General features: G+C 31.4%; 1 protein-coding gene across 1 annotated transcript; it reads right to left on the bottom strand.

The window, feature by feature from the left end:
* Positions 1–8,755: 8,755 nt before the first annotated feature.
* Positions 8,756–19,598, bottom strand: LOC138316087 (toll-like receptor 4). The gene is made up of 2 exons (XM_069257580.1): positions 19,501–19,598; positions 8,756–12,427 (listed from the first exon to the last, which is right to left on the bottom strand). Exons 1-2 carry the CDS (start codon positions 19,553–19,555, stop codon positions 10,059–10,061), a joined length of 2,424 nt encoding a protein of 807 aa, XP_069113681.1. The 5' UTR covers positions 19,556–19,598; the 3' UTR covers positions 8,756–10,058.
* Positions 19,599–20,092: the final 494 nt, after the last annotated feature.

Raw genomic sequence — 20,092 nt, 5'->3', positions numbered from 1 at the left:
CGGTGTGAACATTGATATTTGTTAAACAACCACTGAGTACTTCTTATTTAACGTTTTGGTGACAATAACGGTGTGAACATTGATATTTGTTAAACAACCACTGAGTACTTCTTATTTAACGTTTTGGTGACAATAACGGTGTGAACATTGTCTCCATCATCAGACAATGATGTGTGATGTGTCGATGACTAGAATGGTTTGTAAATTATCATCATATTTGTCAGATAAAGGTGAAGTACACACCATTGTGCTGATTCATACATCATATCGCCAACATTCATTGACTGTGTAACAAATATCATTATATAACCAATACTTCCCAACCTTCAGAAAATGTTTAACATTATGACAATTCTCTCATGAATGTTTCTTTCCTTAAAAGAATGTCTATTACATGGAAGATTTATTATAAACTCACGGTAAATGTTTACTACATGGAAGATATTACACTCACAGTAAATGTTTACTACATAGAAGATATTACACTCACAGTAAATGTTTACTACATAGAAGATATCACACTCACAGTAAATGTTTACAAAATAGAAGATATTACACTCACGGTAAATGTTTAATTCATAGAAGATATTACACTCACAGTAAATATTTACAAAATAGAAGATATTACACTCACAGTAAATGTTTACTACATAGAAGATATTACTCACACTGTAAATGTCTACTACATAGAAGATATTACACTCATAGTAAATGTTTACTACATAGAAGATATAAAAATCACAGTAAATGTTTACTACATAGAAGATATAACAATCACAGTAAATGTTTACTACATAGAAGATATAACAATCACAGTAAATGTTTACTACATAGAAGATATTACACTCACGGTAAATGTTTACTACATAGAAGATATAACACTCACGATAAATGTTTACTACATAGAAGATTTCACACTCACAGTAAATGTTTACGACATAGAAGATATTACACTCACAGTAAATGTTTACTAAATAGAAGATATTACACTAATAGTAAATGTTTACTACATGGAAGATATTACACTCACGGTAAATATTTACTACATAGAAGATATAACAATCACAGTAAATGTTTACAACATGGAAGATATAACACTCACAGTAAATGTTTACTACATAGAAGATATTACACTCACAGTAAATATTTACAAAATAGAAGATATTACACTCACAGTAAATGTTTACTACATAGAAGATATTACACTCACAGTAAATGTTTACTACATAGAAGATATTACACTCACAGTAAATGTTTACTACATAGAAGATCTTACACTCACAGTAAATGTTTACTACATTGAAGATATAACAATCATAGTAAATGTTTACTACATAGAAGATATTACTCTCGCAGTAAATATCTACTACATGGAAGATATAACAATCACAGTAAATGTTTACAAAATAGAAGATATTACACTCATAGTAAATGTTTACTACATAGAAGATGTTACACTCACAGTAAATGTTTACTACATAGAAGATATAACAATCACAGTAAATGCTTACTACATAGAAGATCTTACACTCACGGTAAATGTTTACATGGAAGATATTACACTCACAGTAAATGTTTACAACATGGAAGATATAACACTCACAGTAAATGTTTACTACATGGAAGATATTACACTCACCGTAAATGTCTACTACATGGAAGATATTACACTCACCGTAAATGTCTACTACATAGAAGATATTACACTCACCGTAAATGTTTACTTCATAGAAGATATTACACTCGCAGTAAATGTTTACTACATAGAAGATATTACACTCACAGTAAATGTTTACTACATAGAAGATATGTTATATCTTCTATGTAGTAAACATTTACTGTGAGTGTAATATCTTCTATGTAGTAAACATTTACCGTGAGTGTAATATCTTCTATTTTGTAAATATTTACTGTGAGTGTTATATCTTCTATGTAGTAAACATTTACTGTGATTGTTATATCTTCTATGTAGTAAACATTTACTGTCATTGTAATATCTTCTATGAATTAAACATTTACCGTGAGTGTAATATCTTCTATTTTGTAAATATTTACTGTGAGTGTAATATCTTCTATGTAGTAAACATTTACTGTGATTGTTATATCTTCTATGTAGTAAACATTTACTGTGAGTGTAATATCTTCTATGAATTAAACATTTACTGTGATTGTTATATCTTCTATGTAGTAAACATTTACTGTGAGTGTAATATCTTCTATGAATTAAACATTTACCGTGAGTGTAATATCTTCTATGTAGTAAACATTTACTGTGAGTGTAATATCTTCTATTTTGTAAATATTTACTGTGAGTGTAATATCTTCTATGTAGTGAACATTTACTGTGATTGTTATATCTTCAATGTAGTAAACATTTACTGTGAGTGTAATATCTTCTATGTAGTAAACATTTACTGTGAGTGTAATATCTTCTATGTAGTTCATAAACATTCACTATGAGTGTAATATCTTCTATGTAGTAAACATTTACTGTGAGTGTAATATCTTCTATGTAGTAAACATTTAGGTATTCTTCTATGTAGTAAACATTTATCGTGAGTGTAATATCTTCTATGTAGTAAACATTTACTATGAGTGTAATATCTTCTATGTAGTAAACATTCACTATGAGTGTAATATCTTCTATTTTGTAAATATTTACTGTGAGTGTAATATCTTCTATGTAGTAAACATTCACTGTGATTGTTTTATCTTCTATGTAGTAAACATTTACTGTAAGTGTAATATCTTCTATGTAGTAAATATTTACTGTGATTGTTTTATCTTCTATGTAGTAAACATTCACTATGAGTGTAATATCTTCTATGTAGTAAATATTTACTGTGAGTGTAATATCTTCTATGTAGTAAACATTTACTGTGATTGTTATATCTTCTATGTAGTAAACATTTACTGTAAGTGTCATATCTTCTATGTAGTAAATATTTACTGTGAGTGTAATATCTTCTATGAATTAAACATTTACCGTGAGTGTAATATCTTCTATGTAGTAGACATTTACGGTGAGTGTAATATCTTCTATGTAGTAAACATTTACTGTGAGTGTAATATCTTCTATTTTGTAAATATTTACTGTGAGTGTAATATCTTCTATGTAGTAAACATTTACTGTGATTGTTATATCTTCAATGTAGTAAACATTTACTGTGATTGTTATATCTTCTATGTAGTAAACATTTACAGTGTGAGTAATATCTTCTATGTAGTAAACATTTACTGTGAGTGTAATATCTTCTATGTAGTAAACATTTACTGTGAGTGTAATATCTTCTATGTAGTAAACATTTACTGTGATTGTTATATCTTCTATGTAGTAAACATTTACTGTGAGTGTAATATCTTCTTTGTAGTAAACATTTGCTGTGAGAGTAATATCTTCTATGTAGTAAACATTTACTGTGATTGTAATATCTTCTATGTAGTAGACATTTACGGTGAGTGTAATATCTTCCATGTAAACATTTACTGTGAGTGTAATATCTTCCATGTAAACATTTACCGTGAGTGCAAGATCTTCTATGTAGAAAACATTTACTGTGATTGTTATATCTTCTATGTAGTAAACATTTACTGTGAGTGAAATATCTTCTATGTAGTAAACATTTACTGTGAGTGTAATATCTTCTATGTAGAAAACATTTACTATGAGTGTAATATCTTCTATGTAGTAAACATTTACTGTGATTGTTATATCTTCCATGTAGTAAACATTTACTGTGAGTGTAATATCTTCCATGTGGTAAACATTTACTGTGAGTGTAATATTTTTCATATAGTAAACATTTACCGTGAGTGTAATATCTTCCATGTAGTAAACATTTACTATGAGTCTTATATCTTCCATGTAGTAGACATTTACTGCGAGAGTAATATCTTCCATGAAGTAAACATTTACTGTGAGTGTAATATCTTCTATGTAGTAAACATTCACTATGAGTGTAATATCTTCTATTTAGTGAACATTTACTGTGAGTGTAATATCTTCTATGTAGTAAACATTGACTGTGAGTGTAATATCTTCTATGTAGTAAACATTTACTGTGATTGTTATATCTTCTATGTAGTAAACATTTACTGTGGGTGTAATATCTTCTATGTAGTAAATATTTACTGTGAGTGTAATATCTTCTATGAATTAAACATTTACCGTGAGTGTAATATCTGCTATGTAGTAGACATTTACGGTAAGTGTAATATCTTCTATGTAGTAAACATTTACTGTGAGTGTAATATCTTCCATGTAAACATTTACTGTGATTGTTATATCTTCTATGTAGTAAACATTTACTGTGATTGTTATATCTTCTATGTAGTAAACATTTACTGTGATTGTTATATCCTCTATGTAGTAAACATTTACTGTGAGTGTAATATCTTCTATGTAGTAAACATTTACTGTGATTGTTATATCTTCTATGTACTAAACATTTACTGTGAGTGTAATATCTTCTATGTAGTAAACATTTACTGTGATTGTTATATCTTCTATGTACTAAACATTTACTGTGAGTGTAATATCTTCTATGTAGTAAACATTTACTGTGATTGTTATATCTTCTATGTACTAAACATTTACTGTGAGTGTAATATCTTCTATGTACTAAACATTTACTGTGAGTGTAATATCTTCTATGTAGTAAACATTTACTGTGATTGTTATATCTTCTATGTAGTAAACATTTACTGTGATTGTTATATCTTCTATGTAGTAAACATTTACTGTGAGTGTAATATCTTCTATGTAGTAAACATTTACTGTGAGTGTAATATCTTCTATGTAGTAAACATTTACTGCGAGTGTAATATCTTCTATGAAGTAAACATTTACTATGATTGTTATATCTTCTATGTAGTAAACATTTACTGTGATTGTAATATCTTCTATGTAGTAAACATTTACTGTGAGTGTAATATCTTCTATGTAGTAAACATTTACTGCGAGTGTAATATCTTCTATGAAGTAAACATTTACGGTGAGTGTAATATCTTCTATGTAGTAGACATTTACGGTGAGTGTAATATCTTCCATGTAGTAAACATTTACTGTGAGTGTTATATCTTCCATGTTGTAAACATTTACTGTGAGTGTAATATCTTCCATGTAAACATTTACCGTGAGTGTAAGATCTTCTATGTAGTAAGCATTTACTGTGATTGTTATATCTTCTATGTAGTAAACATTTACTGTGAGTGTAACATCTTCTATGTAGTAAACATTTACTATGAGTGTAATATCTTCTATTTTGTAAACATTTACTGTGATTGTTATATCTTCCATGTAGTAGATATTTACTGCGAGAGTAATATCTTCTATGTAGTAAACATTTACTATGATTGTTATATCTTCAATGTAGTAAACATTTACTGTGAGTGTAAGATCTTCTATGTAGTAAACATTTACTGTGAGTGTAATATCTTCTATGTAGTAAACATTTACTGTGAGTGTAATATCTTCTATGTAGTAAACATTTACTGTGAGTGTAATATCTTCTATTTTGTAAATATTTACTGTGAGTGTAATATCTTCTATGTAGTAAACATTTACTGTGAGTGTTATATCTTCCATGTTGTAAACATTTACTGTGATTGTTATATCTTCTATGTAGTAAATATTTACCGTGAGTGTAATATCTTCCATGTAGTAAACATTTACTATTAGTGTAATATCTTCTATTTAGTAAACATTTACTGTGAGTGTAATATCTTCTATGTCGTAAACATTTACTGTGAGTGTGAAATCTTCTATGTAGTAAACATTTATCGTGAGTGTTATATCTTCTATGTAGTAAACATTTACCGTGAGTGTAATATCTTCTATGTAGTAAACATTTACTGTGATTGTTATATCTTCTATGTAGTAAACATTTACTGTGATTGTTATATCTTCTATGTAGTAAACATTTACTGTGATTTTTATATCTTCTATGTAGTAAACATTTACTATGAGTGTAATATCTTCTATGTAGTAGACATTTACAGTGTGAGTAATATCTTCTATGTAGTAAACATTTACTGTGAGTGTAATATCTTCTATTTTGTAAATATTTACTGTGAGTGTAATATCTTCTATGTAGTAAACATTTACTGTGAGTGTAATATCTTCTATGTAGTAAACATTTACTGTGAGTGTAATATCTTCTATGTAGTAAACATTGACTGTGAGTGTAATATCTTCTATGTAGTAAACATTTACTGTGATTGTTATATTTCTATGTAGTAAACATTTACTGTGGGTGTAATATCTTCTATGTAGTAAATATTTACTGTGAGTGTAATATCTTCTATGAATTAAGCATTTACCGTGAGTGTAATATCTGCTATGTAGTAGACATTTACGGTGAGTGTAATATCTTCTATGTAGTAAACATTTACTGTGAGTGTAATATCTTCCATGTAAACATTTACTGTGATTGTTATATCTTCTATGTAGTAAACATTTACTGTGATTGTTATATCTTCTATGTAGTAAACATTTACTGTGATTACACTCACAGTAAATGTTTACTACATAGAAGATATTACACTCACAGTAAATGTTTACAAAATAGAAGATATTACACTCACAGTAAATGTTTACTACATAGAAGATATTACACTCACAGTAAATGTTTACTACATAGAAGATATTACACTCACAGTAAATGTTTACTACATAGAAGATATTACACTCACAGTAAATGTTTACTACATAGAAGATATTACACTCACAGTAAATGTTTACTACATAGAAGATATAACAATCACAGTAAATGTTTACTACATAGAAGATATTACACTCACAGTAAATGTTTACTACATAGAAGATATTACACTCACAGTAAATGTTTACTACATAGAAGATATTACACTCACAGTAAATGTTTACAAAATAGAAGATATTACAATCACAGTAAATGTTTACTACATAGAAGATATTACACTCACAGTAAATGTTTACTACATAGAAGATATTACACTCACAGTAAATGTTTACTACATTGAAGATATAACAATCACAGTAAATGTTTACTACATAGAAGATATTACACTCACAGTAAATGTTTACTACATAGAAGATATTACACTCACAGTAAATGTTTACTACATAGAAGATATTACACTCACAGTAAATGTTTACTACATAGAAGATATTACACTCATAGTAAATGTTTACTACATAGAAGATATAACAATCACAGTAAATGTTTACTACATTGAAGATATTACACTCACAGTAAATGTTTACTACATTGAAGATATAACAATCACGGTAAATGTTTACTACATAGTAGATATAACAATCTCAGTAAATGTTTACTACATAGAAGATCTTACACTCACAGTAAATGTTCACTACATAGAAGATATAACAATCACAGTAAATGTTTACTAAATAGAAGATATTACACTCATAGTAAATGTTTACTACATAGAAGATATTACACTCACGGTAAATGTTTACTACATGGAAGATATTACACTCATAGTAAATGTTTACTACATAGAAGATATAACAATCACAGTAAATGTTTACTACATTGAAGATATAACAATCACGGTAAATGTTTACTACATAGTAGATATAACAATCTCAGTAAATGTTTACTACATAGAAGATATTACACTCACAGTAAATGTTTACTTCCTAGAAGATATTACACTCACAGTAAATGTTTACTACATAGAAGATATCACACTCACAGTAAATGTTTACGACATAGAAGATATTACACTCACAGTAAATGTTTACTAAATAGAAGATATTACACTCATAGTAAATGTTTACTACATAGAAGATATTAATCACACTGTAAATGTCTACTACATGGAAGATAATACACTCATAGTAAATGTTTACCACATGGAAGATATTACACTCACGGTAAATGTTTAATTCATAGAAGATATAACAATCACAGTAAATGTTTACTACATAGAAGATATTACTCACACTGTAAATGTCTACTACATGGAAGATATTACACTCACAGTAAATGTTTACCACATGGAAGATATAACAATCACAGTAAATGTTTACTACATGGAAGATATAACAATCACAGTAAATGTTTACTACATAGAAGATATAACAATCACAGTAAATGTTTACTACATAGAAGATCTTACACTCACAGTAAATGTTTACTACATGGAAGATATAACAATCACAGTAAATGTTTACTACATGGAAGATATTACACTCACAGTAAATGTTTACTACATAGAAGATATAACAATCACAGTAAATGTTTACTACATGGAAGATATAACAATCACAGTAAATGTTTACTACATAGAAGATATTACTCACACTGTAAATGTCTACTACATGGAAAATATTACACTCACAGTAAATGTTTACCACATGGAAGATATTACACTCACTGTAAATGTTTACTACATAGAAGATATTACACACACAGTAAATGTTTACTACATAGAAGATATTACACTCACAGTAAATGTTTACAAAAAAAAAGATATTACACTCATAGTAAATGTTTACTACATAGAAGATATTACACTCACAGTAAATGTTTACTACATAGAAGATATTACACTCACAGTAAATGTTTACTACATGGAAGATATTACACTCACAGTAAATGTTTACTACATAGAAGATATTACACTCACAGTAAATGTTTACTACATAGAAGATATTACTAAATGTTTACTACATAGAAGATATTACACTCACAGTAAATGTTTACTACATAGAAGATATTACACTCACAGTAAATGTTTACTACATAGAAGATATTACACTCACGGTAAATGTTTACTACATAGAAGATATTACTCACACTGTAAATGTTTACTACATAGAAGATATTACACTCATAGTAAATGTTTACTACATAGAAGATATAACAATCACAGTAAATGTTTACTACACAGATATATTACAATCACAGTAAATGTTTACTATATAGAAGATCTTACACTCACTGTAAATGTTTACATGGAAGATATTACACTCACAGTAAATGTTTACTACATAGAAGATCTTACACTCACGGTAAATGTTTAAATGGAAGATATTACACTCACATTAAATGTTTACAATCACAGTAAATGTTTACTACATGGAAGATATTACACTCATAGTAATTGTTTCTACACTACATAGAAGATATTACATTCACGGTAATTTTTTACGTCATGGAAGATAATATAATTCACTCACTCATATTTTGAGATCAGCATTTTCTAAGAAATAGCAGTAGCAAACTAAGACTTAGAGGCGTAAAATGTGACAAATATATAATTATACATGATTCCTTGATTCTATCTCGTGAGGTGGAAACTTTGATATTTTTCACTCGTGTTTTGTACTCGTAAAAATATTAAGATTTCCACCCCAGCCGATGAAACATAGCTGTTATTTATCAAGGAACAAAGAGTGTCATCTATACATCAAAGTGTTCGATTTATTATTCATTTTCCTTGTCTATATGATAACAACGGACATTCAATTTTAAGAATTTTCAAAGATCGATTACTAAAAAGAAAAAGCAGGAAAGTGTAAAACCAGTCAAACTTGTGGACTTCTGTGTTTGATCGCCATCTGCAGACAGTTACTTCGATATTTTATATTGGATCATCAATACAAGTGAACTTTTATTCATTCCATACAATGTCGCACTAATTTGTTTTTTGTTTGTTTGTTTTTTTTTTGTGATTTGAAAACCAACATTTAATATACAACCATTACAAATCAATTGACGTCTTTGTTTGTGTCCTGCTAATCAAAACATTACTAACGCTCCGCCGTGAAAAACCAACATTATCCATTAAATTTCCATTGTTAAAATTCTCTAAGATTTCTTTCTTTTGGTATACGTCAAGGGTCCATAAGAGGTGGGGACGTAATATTTACAACTGAAGGCGTTGGTTAAGGAGATTTCTGGAAATTTCAATTTTTCACTTAATCCATTGACTTCGAACAAGAAAGTGACGGTGTAGATTGTACGATGGCCACGAACGACAATAGACAAAGGGTGTTTGGAGTACTAGTAGGTCGCTATAGACACTATACTTATAACATTTGATTCCTACATTTTCGCGTGTGAAACTTTTCCTATATTAATGCGTTTTAACAATTTCTTCCAAAATAAGCTTTCTTGTGCAGTAGTTTTCCCTTCAGGCCATTTCAAAGGACGTATGACTCCCCAGTTTTTCCGGACAAGCTTTGGAAATTCGCTGCTCTTGATATCATCCAGCAGGATGATGATATTCATATCATCTCGACCATCACGAAAAGTATATATGCTTGTGAGTTTCATCGCAAACAGTTCCCATTCGTGCTCCATAAATTTACAGCTAACGACAAAAACAGTTTTACGAGAATTGTCTATCGCATCCATTATGTTATCCGCTTTGTCCCGCAATAAACTAAAACTTTTGTCATCGAAGCAGTTTTTAATATTTTTATCATCAAGCCATGGCACCAGTGTTTTAGCTACCCACGTAGAGTCCCCGTCTCCATACACTATATATATGTCATATAGATATACACCTTCGTCTTTAGGAAGGTGAAAAAGAATTCGTAACCGAACACTGCGACTCCAGGCTACTCGAAAGACAATACCAAACGACAAACACGCCAGGGTGAGGGTGACCGAGATTAATAACCAGAATTTAGAAACACAGCCGGTATAAAATTCATCAAAGGATTCCAGGAATTTCTTTATGTTAGTTTCCGTCCCTTCTGGTGTGATACACGAGACATTTTCCTTGTCTAGTACAGTATTGGTCGTATAGAACCAGGTGATAAGGTCCAAATGATCACAATTACAAACAAAAAGGTTCCCTGCCAATCTGATTTGAAGTTTATCGCTAGAATTGTCCAGAAAAGAACGTTCATGGCTTGATAAAGTAGTTATGAGATTATTCCTTACATCGAAATGTTGTAAAGCACGAAGGGGTTCGAGAGATTCCAAGGGAAGATGTTCTAAGTCGTTTCCGGATAGGTTGAGGTGTGTCAGTGAATGTGACTGGTCTTTGAATGTGTTTGGATCCAAATACCAGATCCTGTTAAAAGCTAGATCTATAAATGAGAGGTTGTACAGTCCCGTGAATAAAGACTTTCTACTCAGTCCGAGTCGATCGCCGAGGTTACATTGTTTAGCCACGAGACGAGATAGGCTAGGGAAATATGTTAATAGTTGATCGTTCGGTTTTTGGCATTTTACGCCGGATATATTCAGTTCCTCTAAGTGGAGAAGACCTTTCACATGCCCATCTGAACACCCAGCACCACCACGTGGATAACTGATATCGATTACCTTGATGTCATTTTCCTTCCAGATGGTAATATTCAGGAGATTTCCCCAAATATAATTATGTGACATAAAGATGTTATTTAGAGATTCAGGAACGTAAAATATCTTCTCTTCCTTCAGTCTGCGTCGTCTCCTGATCGGAGTGACAAATTCATGCGAAGCATATAGACTAATTAATGATGGAAACAGCATAAGAAGCGTAAATAATTGTGGGGATTTGATGACATTTCTTGACAAATTGAAAACCTCTAGACAACGCCTAGTTTTCCAAGATAATATCGCTTTCATTGACATTCCCGAAATCCCACTAAAGGATAAATCTAAATTCTTGGTACATATTGTTGCCAGAAATCTAATATGGGATTTCTCCAAAAAAACACCTTCGGAATATAAAAAGTGATTTGACGTGAGTTTGATAGATTCCATATTTCTCCCTTGTAATCCATAAAGAGCACCCAGAGCGTCTTGGATTGGCAATGATCTGCGTGAATTTAGTGTTAGCGACTCAAGACGGCAAAATGGTGACAACGAGCCTGTCTCTATAGTTTTCATTTCGAAGTCTAGATATAATTGAGATATTTTAGAATTCTTTAGTCCTTTGAATGATGTGTTACGAATTGGCACTATTTTTGTATCAGATGGAACAACATCTAATTGATTTAGATTAACTAAACTTAGAAATCCATTTCCAAATAAAAAACCGTCAAAAATATCTATCCTTAGGTACTGGAGTGATTTTACATGGGCTATTGCTTCTTCGGGATATCTCGCATCTAAATGAAAGTTATTTCTATCCAAATAAAGATGTGTTAGTTCTAAAAGGTCTTTAAAAACAGAATCGTCGAAACCTGTGTGCCGCAGGGAATTATCCGCTAAATCTAAGTATCTAAGTTTTCCGAGATTATAAAACGCTCCAGGTGAAATTCCATACATTACATTCTTTGAGAGCGTTAAATATTCGAGATAAAGTAAATTCGCAAAAGAATCATTGTTTAACTCGACAATGTCGTTGTTCCGCAGGTTGAGTGTTGTGGTGTTGATGGGTAAATCCCGAGGTACTTCCTTCAGCTGACATCCTTCACAAGTGACATGAATCTTCTGTTCCTTTCGGACAACATGGCAGCAGCCGGTCGAAGCATCTCAAATAAATAAAAATAAGAAAATATTTAAATAGTACGGTGGCTGGGAGCTACGGTGGCTGGGAGCGGACATGAAATAAATAAAATTATTGCGTGGGAACGAAATATTAATGCGTGGGAACGAAATACTATTGCGTTCGAACGAAATAATTATTGCTTGGGAACGAAATATCAATATATCTAATGAAATACACGTACCTATGATGGCGTACAGGGGACACTATATACATGTTTATAATTGTACCTATCTTGTACGTACAGCATATATATATATATATATAGTATCTTGTACATATGAACAACTTAGTATATAAACTTGTACGTACAAGATACTACGTTGTGCGTGCAAATGTACTATATCATAATTTATACGTACAAGATACTGTAATAATTTGTAAGATATGAAGTTGTACGTACAAGATAATAATTTGTAGGTACAAGATACTAGGTTGTACGTACATGATACAACGATGTACGTACAGACGTACAAGATAAGTGTTTGTGCATACGTACGTACAAATGTACACGATACTGTAACAATAGATACTAAAAAGATACTAAGTTAAACGTACAAGATAATAATCTGTATGGACATGATAAATAAAACTATATATTGGTCCTAACACGCTGCCGTAAATAAAAGCATTACATGTGCTCTTATATTACTGTGTATATGACTTTAACACATTATGCTTCAATGTTTCCATTTGAATGTGTGCAATTGTGTTACAACGAAAGTTGTTTTGTATCAATACTTAGTCAACTATTTTAAAAAGTAAAACAATGGATTTACATGACTTTCTCTACAATTTTGATGCAAATCATTGAAGGCAAATACTGAAATAGAATACAAATCATACATTCAATAAACTTTAAATTAATGGTTTCGAAGCAAAATATACTTTATAAAATATACCTTATTAAGAAGGTTTACACAAAACCACTTTAAATGACCAATTACAAAGAATATTGATATGAAATTGCAGACTGCCTGCCACATTTGAAATAGCCAAAGGTAAACCGTTGATATTTCGTTCCCACGCAATAATTATTTCGTTCCCACGAAATAATTATTTCGTTCGCACGAAATAATTATTTCGTTCGCACGCAATAATATTTCGTTCGAACGCAATAATATTTCCTTCGAACGCAATAATATTTCGTTCGAACGCAATAATATTTCGTTCGAACGCAATAATATTTCGTTCGCACGCAATAATATTTCGTTCGAACGCAATAATATTTCGTTCGAACGCAATAGTATTTCGTTCGAACGCAATAGTATTTCGTTCCCACGCAATAATATTTCGTTCCCACGCAATAATATTTCGTTCGAACGAAATAATATTTCGTTCCCACGCAATAATATTTCGTTCGAACGCAATAGTATTTCGTTCCCACGCAATAATATTTCGTTCGAACGCAATAGTATTTCGTTCCCACGCAATAATATTTCGTTCGAACGCAATAATTTTATTTATTTCATGTCCGCTCCCAGCCACCGTATAATAAATATTAGGCAAAAAACAAAAAACAACAAAAACCAAAATCTAATAATATAGACAGGTTTAGCGACTATTGGAAACTATATATATATATATATATATATATATGTCAAGGTCGTTACAATGTTACTAATTAAGGTCAACTTTGGAAACAACTTTTGTGCAGAGACAGAGGCATGTAATATAGAGACTGCAGATATCGATAAACCATGCATAAAGAATGCGAGGAAATAAAGTAAGTTAACACTGCGGTTTTAGGGACTACTTCACCTCGCTAAGAGTGGTGAACTGGATCATTCACAGAGGCAGATGGGCTGCATTCGGTATCATGTCTGAACACAGGCGTTCGGCTCTATAGACATTTTTCTCTCTATCTACATGTATGTGTAATACTATGACACAGTATTACATAGATACATAGAAAAATGTCTATAGAGCCGAGCCAAACGCCTGTGGTCTGAAAATGGATATTGACTAATGCCACTGTCATCAAGTGACAACGATCTACTAATGTGACCGTCGTCAACGAGTGACAACATATCTAGTCAATTCATTTTCTCCTTGTCATTTCAAGGTCAAATCTTGCGTATTTAGTCAATGTCTAAAAAATATCAATATCGTAGGACTATAAGACACCATGTTGTTCGCATAAAAACAGAATATTCAACTCGGGAATAAAAGGCTTTTTTATTGATTTTTTGATAAAAAAAATTAAACAACACGTTATATTCAATCAAAATTTGCAGAAAGATATACTCTTGAAAATATGATATCGTTTTGCGAAATTAAACATTAGTTTGGTATAGTTTTGGACCAAAAAGGGAACCATGGTGTACACATCGGGAGGGCGACATCAAATCATCCCTAGCACAGGCCTCTGGGGCCTTTTGAATTTTTAAAGGCATTTTACAGGTTCTCTGTCATAGTACTGCAAAATGAACCTGAGTTTTGTTTTATTAAATTGGTGGGTGGGGCAAAAATCAATGGTAGGTGTAACAAGTACTTTGGCAGTTTCTAGGAGAACGAGGTTTTGTTGTATGGCAAGCAAAGTTACTTTTTATTCCGGAAATTCTAATTCAGATACGAGATATTCTATTCCCCGATATCGGAAATTCTATTGCCGATATCGGAAATTGAATTTCTCAAATCGGAAATTACAAAAGAAATTTCAATATCAGAAATTGTATTTCCGATATCTGGAATTCAATTTCCTATATCGGGAATTCAATTTCCGATATCGGAAATTCAAGTTATTCTAACATGCAAATAACGCAGGGAGCAGTTATTGCAGCAGAATGAGAGAGAATTTCTGATATCGGGAATTGAATTTCTGATATCTGAAATTGAATTTCTGATATCTGAAATTCAATTTCTGTTATCAGGAATTACAAAGATTTTCCGATATCGGGAATAAAATTCCCAAAATCGAAAACAGAATTTCCGATAACGGAATTAAAATTTCCGATAACGGAATTAGAATTTCCGATATCGGAATTAGAATTCCCGATTAATTTCCGATATCAGAAATTTAATTCCGATATCGGAATTAATAGAATAAAAAGTAACTTGGCTTGCCATATTGTTGAAACATGGTATTGTTTATTTGGAAATAATTCAATGTTGCTCGTTACGAGCATTTCCATTGGCTTAAAAATTTACTTTATCAGCCCATAAAGGAAAAAATGGCGTCGCCGTTTGTAACGTCGCTTCTGATTGGCTGAGATGACGGCGTAATAATTTCATAGACAAAAGAGTCCCAAAATGAACTTTAAATGTTGAAGAGATTATCTTTAGTAAATTTAATTATAAGGATTAATTTGAATAGATTTTTTATGTTATGGAGATATAACACAAAAATCTGAGTGTACTCTCATCATAAACCGCTTCGCGGTTTATTTAGAGTACACTCAGATTTTTGTGTTATATCTCCATAACATAAAAAATCTATTCAAGTTAATCCTTAAATAATACTAAATTTAAAAAATATAACTTCCTTCTTAAAGTGTACACGGAATGGTTTGGTATATAAGGCTTGATAAATGTGTCATTGTATAAAATTTAGAATGGAGAAAGTACAAGTTTCATAGCAATACGGTATTAGAGATAATGCGACTTTTCTCTAGAACACAACTGAAGCCCCAAGCCATTGACCCCGATTCGGGACCCCTGACCTGTGACGTCACGAGGAAAACGGGACCTATTCTACTCACATAAGATAGAGTGGCGATTTTCAGTGTTATGAAAATGGTATTATGCAACCATTTTTTCAAATCAATCCACAGTATAGTAATTCTAGCAAACCCCCTGTAAACCCACATACCAGTACTCTTTCTAGTTCCAACGATAAACCTTGGTTTAATGACTGTTTAAAATCCCTACGTAAGCAATATCTGACTGCATTGAAAGCGTTTAACTCCAATAAGTGTTCCTCAACACACACCAATCTCATACGTAAGAAAAGAGAGTATAAGTCTACGGAGCGTAAATATAAAAGGCAATATCTAAGTGCCGAAGGTGATATGTTAGAATATATGAGGAAACATAACCCAAGGTCTTTTTACAAGAAATTTGGACATAAAAAGACTGTTTCACCATTACTTAGTTCTAATCAATTGTATAACCATTATAAAAATTTGTCTTCTGCCAATCAAGCTACTAATCAAGTTCCACATAATGACATAACTCTAGTTGATAATGATGTTATATTCGAGGAGTTAGATGCCCGTATTTCATCCCGGGAAATTGCTGATGCTATACATAAAATAAAATGTGGTAAGTCACATGGACCTGATGGCATTTTAAATGAATGTTTTAAATATTGTGAGGAATTACTTATTCCAACTCTCTCAATATTATTCAATAACATCCTTAACAGTGGTTGTTTTCCTACTAATTGGTCATCCGCTATGATCATACCTGTATATAAAAAGGGGGATCGTAATGACCCTAATAACTTTAGGGGTATTAGTTTAATTAGTTGTCTTTGTAAACTTTTCACTTCTGTATTAAATAAACGTATTTTAGATGTATGTATCAAATATGACATTTTAACTGATGCGCAATTTGGTTTTCGACCAGAAGTTAGTACTATAGACGCAATTTTTGCTTTGCACTCAATTATATCTAAAACTTTGTCATCAAAGAAACGCCTATATTGTTGTTTTGTAGATTTTCGGAAAGCGTTTGACTTTGTTGATAGATTAAGCTTATGGCGTAAGCTGACTAAATTAGGCATTAGAGGGAAAATGTTATCTGTTATTAAGTCACTATATAAATCGGTTAAATCTTGTGTTTTGGTAAATGGTAAATGTTCTAATTATTTTGAGAACAATATTGGATTAATGCAAGGTGAAATATTATCACCGATTCTATTTTCACTTTTTGTTAATGATTTTGAAACTTCATTTATTGAAAATGGAAATTCTGGCTATGATTTCGGCGAATTGAGTCTATTTCTCCTAATGTACGCGGATGACCTGGTAATGTTCTCTGAAACTGTTGAAGGGCTGCAGTGCCTCTTAGATAGTCTTTATAGTTACTCAACTAAGTGGAAATTGTCTGTTAATACTGATAAAACGAAAATAGTCGTATTTAGAAATGGAGGACGTATACTTGAAAAGGAATCGTGGAGATATAATGGCAATGAAGTTGAAATAGTAAACGATTTTTGCTATCTTGGTGTAAAGCTGAAGTATAATAATAAATTTAATCAAATTCAAAAACATTTATCTGACCAAGGTCGTAAAGCCATGTTTGCACTTTTTTCTATGTGTTCTAATTTATATTTAAATTTTGAAACCTTGTTACGTTTATTTGACACGTATGTTTCTAGCATCTTGCATTATGCTTGCGAGGTGTGGGGATCATCGAAAGGGTGTGATATAGAAAAAAATCACTTGTCATTTTGTAAGAAGATCCTAAAAGTTAAGAGATCAACGTGTAACGCCATGGTATATTTTGAATTAGGCCGGTATCCATTAGAATGTTTAAGGAAGTACAGAATGATAAAGTATTGGCTTAAATTAATGGTCTCAAATAACTGTATTTTGAATTCCGCTCTTTTATATTTAAGTAATAGCAACACTGGTAATTGTTTCAATTGGATAAACCATGTTAAACATTGTCTTTTTTCTATTGGTTTTGGTAATGTATGGAATCATCACTATCTGTATAACCATAAACATATATTATGTTTGATAAAGCAACGACTATTTGACCAAAGTCAGCAACATTTGAGAGGCTTATTGGATTCCTCATCAAAATGTATATTATATAAGCATATTGTGAATCATTTTACTATACAATACTATTTGACCAAATATATACCTCCGAAATACCGAATTGTCTTATCTAAATTTCGTCTATCTGCTCATAATTTGGCCATCGAAACAGGCAGATATACCGATACTGCTAGAGAACAAAGATTGTGCCCTGGTTGCAATTTAGATGTGGAAGACGAATATCATTTTATTTTAATATGTATTAATTATCATGATTTAAGAAAGAAATATGTAAAACCTTTTTATTGGCGTAAACCATCTATGTACAAGTTGATACAATTATTATGTTGCGAAAATATAAGTGATATACGTAAATTAGCAAAATTTATATTTGAGGCCATGGAAATACGATCCCGCCTCCAATAATTTCAGTACAGTTATTTTAATGTTGTATACTTAACCTGTAAGTTATGTAGCCTTTATATAATACACATTTTGATTTCAATGTATAGTACATTTGTAACTTGTCTATGATATTGTACTAATTACTATGTGATTGTACATATATGTATATGTGCGTATTTTGCACAATTCCAATAAGCTGTAAACTTAAGGAAAATAAAGAATTGAATTGAATTTCCGCTAATCTACTTATGTATTTAGCATGATTTCAGTTGCAATATTTCCTATTATACATAATTAAATCGTCACCATAACTGTATACTGTATATATATCTGTAAAATTATCGTAACCCCATTTTAGGAATACATATATGTCCACCTTTGTGCTATAACCCCACTACCAAACACCTCACTGCCGTTGTCCTCGTGACGTCACATCCGGTTATTCCCCAAATCAGCGTGAGCGGCCGATTCCCTGATTAGCAGTTGATATACAGGTAAAAATCGAGCACTTCGGAGGGCGGTATCTCGGTACTGAAGCGGCCGATTTTGATGCGGTTTTCAACATTCTTGTCAGGAGATCAAACAGAATAACATATCTAAATATCATTTAGATTTACACTTTAACACTCCCTCTGACGGTCAAGCTAGATCACCTGTTCATCTTTCATTTGTTCAGAGATATAAATAATACCTATAGTAGGTGCGAAAATCTATTTGATCATGTTACGTATCTATTCCACCAATACGTACATTGAAAGATGCGAATTCTGCAACCTCAGTGTACAGAACATCGTGGACACATATAATGAGGTTAGCAATGGAACACGGGGACTTGATCATCCAGGATATCCATGGTAATAGTCTGTTTTGGGCGTGGATGATTTACAAATACGAGTCAATGATAATGCATATATTTCGCTAATTATAAAAAGTATATAAATACCTGAATATTTAAATGAAGGAAATAGAAATACCAGCAATAAAATTATGAAATCCATATTGATTGGTCGTCTGACATCCAGGAAGAAAGAAACGCCAGGAAAAGGCCGTTTAAAAGTGTATAAACATGTACATGTATACTTATTTTCAATGCATATGCATCCAGGTATGACGGGTACAATGCCGAATATTACGCAACATCTTACAGTAGGCGTAAGGATACAATGCCAGTGTCTGCAAATTACTTATGCATTGGTTTAATGTAAACTAAATAATAGGACTGAAAATTGCAACTTCTTCTCAAGTTCCACCAGCGTGATTCAGCTGAAACTTGTCTAAAATTATCTTGACATGTCCCTACCAAGTGTTGTTATTTTTTGAGTCGATCCGAAATCCTAGATGGCCGCCACAGTCATCATTTTGAAAACACATATTGACCTTCTTCTTGAGTTCTACTAGATTTAGTGCTCAAATATTAAAAAATGGTTGTCACGGCCGCCATCTTGAACTTTTTCTCGAGCTCTAATGGTGCGGTTTAGCAGAAACTTATATAAAATGATCCTGACACAGTCCCGACCATATGGTGTTAATTTTTG

The sequence above is a fragment of the Argopecten irradians genome, chromosome 2, assembly GCF_041381155.1.
Source record: "Argopecten irradians isolate NY chromosome 2, Ai_NY, whole genome shotgun sequence".
Classification (NCBI taxonomy): domain Eukaryota; kingdom Metazoa; phylum Mollusca; class Bivalvia; order Pectinida; family Pectinidae; genus Argopecten; species Argopecten irradians.
Note: the sequence above shows the minus strand (reverse complement) of the source record. Positions and strands in the feature narration are given on the sequence as shown.

What these genes read in the sequence shown, in the direction of transcription:
- LOC138316087 (XM_069257580.1), bottom strand. Translation starts at nt 19,555, where the DNA reads ATGGATTTCATAATTTTATTGCTGGTATTTCTATTTCCTTCATTTAAA. An exon ending in TCCTTCATTTAAATATTCAG is followed by an intron (nt 12,428 to 19,500) that starts GTATTTATATAC and finishes TATTTATTTGAG; the next exon opens with ATGCTTCGACCGGCTGCTGC.